Here is an 11,168-nt window from a genome sequence, read left to right as displayed (position 1 = left end):
GCAATGGTGTCCTGGGGGGGTGTTGTTTGCAGTAACTTCTTTGTTGTAATTTCACAAAACAGACGTGGCAGTTTCACCCTTAAGGATTCCAGCTTTAAGGTCAACTATACTTTTGCTAATTTTATAGGATATATGTTTGGTGGCACTCTTTCCATCTGATCAAGCATGGTCCATTTTACAGGTACAGTAAATTACAGTAAAACTACACAAATAGCAACCCCCCTGGAGAGTGAGGTAGGACATAAGTAGTARTATGACCGGATGAGAACGTCAGCAGTACTGAACTACAAGCTATCCTGTGCAGAAGCCTTCCCAACGTGATCATGGTGTCGTTAACTGCTCAAGGTCCTTGTGACAAGGACAGCAACAGTAGCTGTTCCAGAGAGGGTTGTGTGACTTTCCTGGGTTTCAGTCAGATGAAATGGTACCAGTCAGGAGAATTTACATKAACTGAGGAGAGAGCGTGGCTTTKCTCCCCTGGGGGCTAGCTAGTAAAGCATCACTTCTTCCCCTGTGGTTTGATGTGCTGAGAGGATGGATGTGGCTGTTCCCCTGGGAACCATGGCTCCATCTGCTTCCAGGGGCACCAGAAAGGCAAAACAAGATTGAGACTACTCTACACCAGCCAAGGCCAAAGATGGACCAGAAATCCTAGCAAGGCATCTCCTACATTACAATACACTGTTTTTACCCAGTAGAAATAAAAAACACAACATCAAAAAAGGAATTAATTTACACAGCTGTTTAAATACATATTCTTTCAAGTAATACTTCAAACCCTGAAATGGTATCGTTCATGTAAATAATACCAAGGACAGACCACTTTCCACTGATCATAAAGTCGTAATTTTGTTTAAAGCAGCAGCATTGAAAGATAATAGTATAAAAAAAAACAGCAGTCCCACATTGAGAGAACTGATTTGGAAGCAGGGGCACCACACAACCACAGTTGATAGCAGAATCACAGTGGCTAAACCAGCCTCACAGTCTCAGTATAGAGCAAGCAGTCACGTGAAGGGAACAGTATGTAATCAGCTCATCACAAATAGTGTCTCATTTCAAATAGGTAGGGCTTTTGTTAGGGCAACACTATGACCTCAGCAACATCTGCATTGACATTGCTTCTTTGTTTTGGTTTCCTTTGTCCCCAGTGGATGAGGTCAGAACGGATGGAGGAGGACACTGACTGCCCCAGGTTCTGTTTGTCCTCCCTCTCCTGGCATCAACTGTCGAAGCAGCCTGCTGTGTAGGTGTGATGGGAGCCCAGGTAGCCTCCCCCGTACGACAGGGGGAGGCAGTGACGGGGCTCTGCAGCAAGAGCCACTTGCATGGAGATGGGTCCCTGCAGGGGCAGGGAGGAGCGCAGCCCTGAGGCTAGGCTGGGGTAGGAGGGGAAGACTCCCTGAGAAACCGACCCTGAGAGGAGCCCTCTCTGGTGGGCCTGGAGGTAGTCGCGAGACCCGACAGGGCCCAGAGTCTGGGACTCACCTAGCATGTGCAGCTGGGAAAGGGGAGTAGAGTGCTGGGTGAGCTGCTGCTGGTATCCACCTGTCTGGAAGAGCAGCTGCTGAGAGGTAGACAAGGGTTGTTTCATGGTGGAGACAGAGACTGTGGAGGTTGAGGGAAGGGCCTGGGGTTGGAGAGGACTCTGGACAGACGGAGGGTTGGACTTGGATTTATTGGCTTGTTTCACATCGTTGTCATGGGCACTAGAGGGAGAAAACGGTGAAAATCATTACTTAATGATGTTTATCTGAAGGACATAAACATCAACCTACAGAGGTAATAACTAAGGGTCAATGGTATTGACAGTATGAAAAASCTGTAGAACCTCAATCCTCAAATTGCATTAAAATGGAGGAAAAGTGCATACATGGGAAGCATACAACTACACAGTTTAGAAATGGCAGAGGATAAACTAAGTGTAAGCAGATGTCAGTAAACATGGGGTGTATTCATTAGTGGTTGGCACAAATTGATTGATTGAGCTCTAGGTAGAGTCTTGGGGGTTCCAAACTTCTTCCATTTAAGAATGATGGAGGCTTGGTGGCACAAGCTCATGATTTGGTGGCACCCAACAACAAAARGTTTGAGCAGCGTCACACAACAGAATATATTTTAGTCATCATCATATAAAGTCATTATAAAGTCATTCACAATAGATGACATATAGCATGTCAAAATAGGGCTCCAGAACTTTCAGATTGTTTTGTTTAATAGAGATGAATTGGCCTTCCTCTTTATGTGCACAAATATTATACATAGCCCTAATTCAATWGGTGCTTCTTCACTACCTGGTGAAGTGTAAACTGAAAACAGATGAGTCGGAATCCGACTAATGACCAGATTAATGTGTGTGTACAGCACATTATGTAAAGCAGTAGTGGAGTCTTACAGCAGCATGAGCTCGATGCACGGGGTGAGGGGTTCCCAGGAGTATCCGGTGAGCAGGTGKAGAACGGTGGTCCAGCTTGGGGTGATCTGGAGACAGATGCGGGACGCCGCAATGCAGGCTGCTGCCACCTGGGATGGTCGGAAGCCCAGGAAGGCATGATCTGAGACACACAAACACAGAGATCATCAGTCTCACTCATTTACTCGACAACAAATGGCCCCACCATAGAGAGCAATTGTCTTGCCCATTAGACCACCCACTGCAGTCACTTTATGGACTTCCATTCTTGTGATGATCAATTTGAAGAAAGAAGTTCAACAACAGGTTGAAACTGAGTGGAAAAACATGGTCGATGTGGATGTTGTTTCAAAGCCTATCACAACGAAATGGACAGCACTTTCTACGGTGATGATTCATTCAAACACCCAGATGTATATTAAAGCTTATGCATATGCATAGGCCCATACATGAGCCCAAGCCCGAACAAAAAAAACAGAATTAAAATAATGATTGTGCCATTATACAATACATAGCCTACCGCATACTACGCATATTGCACATGGCAGAAAAACATWAAACTGATGTGTCTTTGGTACATAATTGGTCTAGCTAGCCTATACGAGCACACAAAGGGCCTGGCAAACGTTTAATGAAATATGTTTCGTTGTGCAAACATGTTACTATCGATGTTCCCGAACATATTTCCCTTGGTTTCCCAAATTAARCTCTGGGTAGCTGCAGGAACAGGGTTGGAGAGCCCATGGCATACAGAGTTTGGGCAGAATAAGTGTTCTTATAAGCCCAGACATTTCTATAATCCTGTGTGAAAGCARAGTTTTGATGGTTCCCACAAAAAATTGGAGGATCCCAGCTGCTACTATACGTATTTCTCAGCTTTATTTTTATTTATTTTTGCATATTAGTAAAGACAAGACTAAATTGAGAATAGTCWGACAGGTGAAAATATGATCACTTAATGAGAGAACAGTGTGTGAAGACTGAGGCAAGCTCTTTTTTTTGCGACTTTCTCAAATCATCAAAAGCCTACAGTCGCATCATGCAGCCCATATATGTTTTGATTTCTAAGGCATTCTACGGGATCTATAATAATTCTAAATCGAGGGTATCGGACCTGTTTCGAATGATCACTTTTACGCTCAACATAGCCACTTCATATGCACTCTCACTCCRGAATCGGAAAAATATCCTTTCTATTTTATTCAGCTAAGTTCAGTTMCATTCTTCTTACTATAAAATCATATAAAATAATGGAACGGGACTTATAAGCATTACTTGTCAGCTAAATTAACACAGCATTGAGCATTGCCAGATAACATAGGCCGACAGAAGGCCAACTCTTATTCTATTCTTCTGAAATACATTTTCTTCGTATCATAATGTTCCTTTAGACCTGCCTAAAACAAATTGGATTTAATGTGAGAGTGTATATTTGAATTGATATATACTTTTTTAAAATGTAGATATTCAAACGGCGCGCATCAGTGGCTTGTATGCGTGGAGGTCTGGAAATGCTAAACTTGTGTGTTAATTAACGGTCAATAACCGTGAGACCGGCAGTCTTTTGCATGACAATAACCAGCCGACAAAATTTCATGACTGCCACAGCCCTACTCCCAATCTCATCCTCACCTTGCAGTGAGACTTCCAGGAAGTAGTGTGTGTACTTGTCCATGAAGGCTTTGGTCTTATTGAGGGAGGAGAGGGGCCAGCCGTTGTGCAGTTCTCCCTCCTGTACAGCAGCATGGAGGTAGTAGTCTATGAAGTGTGCTGGAGTGGGCATACACAGGTTCCAGCCAAACGTCTCTAAGAGGAGCAGCTCCATCTTTACCAGGTCCTTCCTGCTCAGTGACAGGTTCAGGCTGCACATGAAGCCCARAGAGTTTAGCTGCTCCAGCTTTGGTACACGGTCCTCCTTCTCTTCAAACTTACCTGGAGGGGAGATGGTGTTAGGGTGAGTGAATATTGAACACATTTTGTAGATGGTGTGATTTTGTTTGTTAAGAGTGCTTATAGATGTTTACTTCATAACTTATAAACTGGGTTTTTCGAGGCCTGAATGTTGATTGGCTGAAAGCMATAGTGTAATCAGACCGTATACCATGGGTCGTCTGAGATCACCAAAGATTGGAAAGCTGCCGCGGTCATCCCCCTCTTCAAAGGGGGAGACACTCTAGACCCAAACTGTTATAGACCTATATCCATCCCGCCCTGCCTTTCTAAAGTCTTCGAAAGTTAACAAACAGATCACCTACCAATTCGAATCCCACCGTACTATCTCCACTATGCAATCTGGTTTCCGAACTGGTCATGGGTGCACCTCAGCCACGCTCAAGGTCCTCAACGATATCATAACCGCCATCAATAAAAGACAGTACTGTGTAGCCGTCTTCATCAACCTGGCCAAGGCTTTCCACTCTGTCAATCACCGCATTCTTATCGGCAGACTCAATAGCCTTGGCTTCTCAAATGACTGCCTCACCTGGTTCACCAACTACTTCTCAGATAGAGTTCAGTATGTCAAATCGAAGGGCCTGTTGTCCGGAACCTCTGGCAGTCTCTATGGGGGTGTCACAGGGTTCAGTTCTCGGGCCGACTCTTTTCTCTGTATATATCAACGATGTCGCTCTTGCTGCTGGTGATTCTCTGAACCACCTCTACGCAGACGACACCATTCTGTATACCTCTGGCCCTTCTTTGGACACTGTTAACAAACCTCCARACGAGCTTCAATGCCATACAACACTCCTTCCGTGGCCTCCAACTGCTTTTAAATGCTAGTAAAACTAAATGCATGCTCTTCAACCGATTGTTGCCCGCACCCGCCCGACTAGCATCACTACTCTGKACGGTTCTGACTTAGGTATTTGTAGTTGYCCACATATTCTAGGTGTCTGGTTAGACTGTAAACTCTCCTTCCAGACTCACATTAAGCATCTCCAATCCAAAATTAAATCTAGAATCGGCCTCCTATTTCACAACAAAGCCTCCTTCACTCATGCTGCCAAACATACCCTCGTAAAACTGACTACCCTACCGATCCTTGACTTTGGCAATGTCATTTACAAAATAGCCTCCAACACTCTACTCAGCAAACTGGATGTAGTCTCACAGTGCCATCCGTTTTGTCACCAAAGCCCCATATACTACCCACCACTGCGTCCTGTATGCTCTCGTTGGCTGGCCCTCACTACATATTCGTCGCCAGACCCACTGGCTCCAGGTCATCTATAAGTCTTTGCTAGGTAAAGCCCCGCCTTATCTCAGCTCACTGGTCACCATAGCAACACCCACCCAAAGCACGTGCTCCAGCAGGTATATTTCACTGGCCATCCCCAAAGCCARCTCCTYCTTTGGCYGCCTTTCCTTCCAGTTCTCTGCTGCCAATGACTGGAACAAATTGCAAAAATCACTGAAGCMTTATATCWCCCTCTCTAACTTTAAGCATCAGCTGTCAGAGCAGCTTACTGATCACAGTACCTGTTCACAGCAAATCTGTAAATAGCACACCCAACTACCTCATCCACATATTGTTATTYATCCTCTTGTTCTTTTGCACCCCAGTTTCTCTACTTGCACAKCAACATCTGCMCAGCTATCACTCCAGTGTTAATGTTCAATTGTAATTATTTCACCTCTATGGCCTATGTATTGCCTTACCTCCCTACATTTGCACACACTGTACATAGATTTTTCTATTGTGTTATTGACTGTACGTTTGTTTATGTGTAACTCTGTCTTGTTGTTTTTGGTCGCACTGCTTTGCTTTATCTTGGCCAGGTCGCAGTTGTAAATGAGAACTTGTCCTCAACTGGCCTGCCTGGTTAAATAAAAGGTTAAATAAAATACAATTAAAAAAGGATTTGTACATTTTGTATATGTGCAAACAAGACATTCCTATATGGTCTAGTGACAAATTATCCTTAAAGATATGCAATTAACGACTGAGGATTCTACTCCACCCCCCTCACTTGGTGTGAAACTGGTCACAGCTAAACCCTCAAGCATCTCCCTCTGGAGTCAGATGCTCCAACAATGCAGGACCTCTGGCTCCTGACCTCTGGAGATCAGGCCTGGGCACTTGCGATGGCTAATGCGCAATTTCGGCCTCGCCATATTTCAAAGCCATATCAGATATCTTCATTGTAAAACAGTGTGCTTGGAGCTCAATAAAAATAATAATAATTGAGAAATACAAATGATACCTACAGAAAGCAGAGACCTCTTCTCTTTAATATGGAAAACGAGTTGCTTCCAAAGTAGTTTTTCCCCCCGCAATTGCATTTTGAAATATTATACACGAGGGGGACACAAGGGTGGAAGAGAGTAAGAGGCTCGCTCATTACATCAGCCTGGCCTAGCAAAAGAAGTCAGGTAAAGCGTCAGGAAAGACACCTTTATTACAGGAATCACGATGCAAAAAAAAATATGTAATTAACAACTGAGGACTACTTCAGCAGCATACCACCCTGCAATCCCACTGCTGGTTTGCTTCTGAAGCTAAGCAGGGTTGGTCCTGGTTGGTCCCTGGATGGAGACCAGATGCTGCTGGAAGTGGTGTTGGAGGGCCAATAGGAGGCACCCTTTCCTTTGGTCTAAAATAAATATCCCAATGCTCCAAGGCAGTGATTGGGGACATTGCCCTCTGTAGGGTGCCGTCTTTTGGATGGGATGTTAAACGGATGTCCTGGCTAAATTCCCAATCTGGCTCTCATACCATCATGGCCACCTAATCATCCCCAGTTTACAATTGTCTCATTCATCCCCCTCCTCCCCCCTGCCACTATTCCCCAGGTCGTTGCTGTAAATGAGAATGTGTTCTCAGTCAACTTACTTGGTTAAATAAAAAAAGTGTTATATATATATATATACACACACACACACACACACACTTCTCCCCCACTTTCCCCTTTCACTGGGTGTGAAACTGGTCGCAGCTAAATCCTCATGTATCTCCCCCTGGAGCCAGATGCTCCAACAATGCAGAACCCCTGGCCCCTGACCTCTGGAGATCAGTCCTGGGCACTCAGGCAGAGGCCCCCTCCTCAGATCAGTGGAGGGTGTGTGTGTGTGTTTTCAAAAAGGGGTAAAATAATTGCCCCACTCTTCCTTATTTAGTCATTAAACATTCCATTGTAATGCAAATATTTCAACCCAGAAGAAACATTCACTGAAATGGCCCAACAGTACGTCCTTTCTTTATTTGTCTTTTTTTACAAGAGGGATCTTTCTAACGCTCTAACATTTGGAACATCTCAAACTGGGACTGGTGTAACATTTCAATAAATCCTAAATTGCAGAGTTGTTACTAAAATCCACAATGTACACATAATTATGAAAATGATCTGTGGGCATATTAATTCCTTCGGAACATCAACAAACCTCAAGGGGATATCCGTCTCGCTAAACTAAATATCAGGAACCTTACGGAGTATTTCAAACTACCCCCTGTGTTTTACTTGATTTATTTTTGAATACCTTGAGACCTAAAAAATATGCTGCTTAGAGACTCAATGTGTAAGGCTGCCATTCACCATTATGCTGCAACTCTGTTATGACAGTACAGGGCGGGGGAACCGGGGAGGGGTCTGGGAGCTAGGGAGGGAGGGGGGGAATGGTTTACAAGTAGGGTCTTCTGGGTAGGGAACAACCAATGGATGAGTTTCCCTGTGGGTCCAGCTTTTTGTTACACATCAATGGGCTTATCAGTACCTTCAGAAAGTATTTATACCCCTTGACTTATTCCACATTTTTATGTTGCAGCCTCAATTCATAATGGATTAAATCTTTCTTTTTTTTTTCTCACTACACACAATCCCCCATAATGACAAAGTGAACATGTGTTTTTAGACATTTATTGCAAATTATATACAGAAATATTTCATTTACATAAGTATTCACACCACTGAGTCTACACATGTTAGAATCTCATTTGGCAGTGATTGCAGCTATGATTCTTTCTAGGAGCTTTGCACACCTGGATTGTGCAATACTTGCACTTTTTTAAATTTTAAATTCTTCAAGCTCTGTCATGTTGGTTGTTGATCATTGCTAGACAGCCATTCTTGCCATAGATTTAAGATTGATTTAAGTCAAAACTGTAACTCGGCCACTCAGAAACATTCAATGCCATCTTGTTTAGCAACTCCAGTGTATATTTGGCCTTGTGTTTAAGGTTATTGTCCTGCTGAAAGGTGAATTTGTCTCCCAGTGTCTGTTGGAAAGCAGACTGAACCAGGTTTTCCTCTAGGATTTAGGCTGTGCTCAGCTCTATTCCATTTATTTTTATCCTAAAAAAACTCCCTAGTCCTTGCTGATGAAAAGCATACCCATAACATGATGCACCCACCACCATGCTTGAAAATATAAAGAGTGGTACTCAGTGATGTGTTGTATTTGCCGCAAACATAACACTTTGTTTTCAGGACATAAAGTTAATTTCTTTGCAGTATTACTTCCGTGCCTTTTTGCAAACAGGGTTTGGAACATTTTTATTCTGTACAGGCTTCCTTCTCTCCACTCTGTCAATTAGGTTAGTATTGTGGAGTTACTACAATGTTGTTGATCCATCCTCAGTTATCACAGCCATTAAACTCTGTAACTGTTTTAAAAAGTCACCATCATCATGGTGAAATCCCTGAGCAGTTTCCATCCTCTCCGGCAACTGAGTTAGGATGAACACTTGTATCTTTGTAGTGACTGTTTATTGATAAACCACCCAAAACRTAATTAATAACGACACCATGCTCAMAGGGATATTCAATGTCTGCATTTTTATATTTTTACCCTTCTACCAATAGGTGCCTTATTTGCGAGGCATTGGAAAACCTCCCTGGTCTTTTTGGTTAAATCTGTTTAAAATTCACTGCTCGACTGAGGGACCTTACAATTATCTGTATGTGTGGGATACAGGGATGAGGTAGTCATTCAAAAATCATGTTAAACACTATTATTGAACACAGAGTGAGTCAATGGAATTTATTATGTTAAGCACATTTTCACTCATTAATTTATTTAGGCTTGCCATAACAAAAGGGTTGAATACTTATTGACTCTAGACATTTCAGCTTTTCATTTGTATTTTTTTTATTTTATTATTATTATTATTAAGGCTGTAACACAACAAAATGTGGAAAAGGTCAAGGGGTGTGAATACTTTCTGAAACATTCCTTTCCGAAAAACATTGGCAATGCTAGCTATTCTCTCTTGGAATTTGAAAAGCGTWAATTGTCCTATCAAACATTCCACCTGTCTTGATATCCTAGCAAGAAACCATATTGATGTAGCAATGCTCCATGAAACACACCTGCTCCATAAAGGAGGCACATAGAACCATGTGAACAAAAAGTGGCTTCTTTTTCATCAGCCCCAAACAAAACTAAAAAGGTGATGGTCATAATGATACAAGAGAGACTCAAAACCACCAATTTGGGGGAAGGCGGAGACCAAGAAGGCAGAATCACTTTACTTAAATGTATCCATAATGGAAGGAAAATATCATTTATTAATGTGTACGCTTTTTTGATTCACTGAACAGCATATTGTTAAAATGAACTGAATTCCATCTGTTTTTTGGGACAGACATGAATGCCATTTTGGACATGCAAAACAAATYTAATAAGACCAACAACAAGCCACATGCAACCAAGGCTCTCCAGCATATAACCTACTCTCTGATTAAACTCATTGATGCCTGGCGAGCACATAATCCGAAAGCAAGAGTGTACACTTTCTACTCAAACAAGCAGAAAACATTCTCCTGAATCGATTTCATACTATTATCTACAACTCTACTTTCCTTAATCAAGAAAATAGAAATTCGACATATGGTGTTTCGACGTTTCATTACTACAAAATCATACATTCTGTGATCAATTTGAAATKKAAACTAAATTAATTCATAATGATCAATAAAAATTCAGTMGATGACCCCYGGATTCTATGGGATGCCACYAAAGGTTTGATTAAAAATAATGAAACTGCATTTTCATCTGGGTTGAATAAATCACAATTAAAGAAGATTGGAATTGGAAATGTTGTTCACTGCATTAGATTGTTTTCAACAAACACTTTTCAGACCAGGTAGCTATTATTCTTTCCAAAGTCAAGACAGAAGTTAATTTATTGATAAGACAGAGAGCAGAATTTTCCAACCATCGAGTTAGACTTCCATTGTAATCGTCATTGTCGTTTACTGGCCAACAAGCTACGCAGTAATGATCAAGTTACTATCAGAAGCCAAATTAATCAGATTCTCCAGCTTCTATAAAGAACTGTACACCTCTGATAGTAAATCAACATCAAACCAGACTAAGAACTTTGTCTCTCAACAGAAGCCACCTCGCTGGGAGCCCAAATCTCTCTCAATGAACTCAAAAGAGCATTGGGTAGCATAAATAAAATGGGATGGGTTTCCTCCTATTTAAACATTTGGAAGTGCACGATTGCTCAAAATGATTTACCAGAGCCATTCACAAAGGTTAATTTGGGGGAAGAGATCGACTGATCACTTCATCTCATTATATGCAGACRATATTTTACTATATCTAAAATACATTGATGATCACAGAAAAATTCAGCTTCATCTCAAGTTATAAAATTAATCTAACCAAATCAGCCCTACTGCTTCAAGACCCTGAGTGAGGACTCCATCTCTACTTATGAAATCCCAATTGTTCCCATTTTAAATACTTTGGAGTAGATAGATATATTTGCTCCCTTAGAAAAAAGTATTGGCACAAACTTTAACAGAAA

General features: G+C 42.0%; 1 protein-coding gene across 1 annotated transcript in view; it reads right to left on the bottom strand.

The window, feature by feature from the left end:
* Nucleotides 1–715: 715 nt before the first annotated feature.
* LOC111981994 (cyclin-J) overlaps nucleotides 716–11,168 on the bottom strand; it is a 28,140-nt gene continuing 17,687 nt past the window's right edge. Inside the window, exons 4-6 of the mRNA XM_024013501.2 lie at nucleotides 4,046–4,345; nucleotides 2,396–2,555; nucleotides 716–1,709 (exon numbers count right to left, since the gene is read on the bottom strand). Of these exons, the coding sequence (XP_023869269.1) occupies nucleotides 1,223–1,709; nucleotides 2,396–2,555; nucleotides 4,046–4,345 (947 nt within the window). The 3' untranslated portion in view covers nucleotides 716–1,222. The remainder of the gene's footprint in view (nucleotides 1,710–2,395; nucleotides 2,556–4,045; nucleotides 4,346–11,168) is intronic.

This window comes from Salvelinus sp. IW2-2015, linkage group LG20, assembly GCF_002910315.2.
Source record: "Salvelinus sp. IW2-2015 linkage group LG20, ASM291031v2, whole genome shotgun sequence".
Taxonomy (NCBI): Eukaryota; Metazoa; Chordata; class Actinopteri; order Salmoniformes; family Salmonidae; genus Salvelinus; species Salvelinus sp. IW2-2015.
Note: the sequence above shows the minus strand (reverse complement) of the source record. Positions and strands in the feature narration are given on the sequence as shown.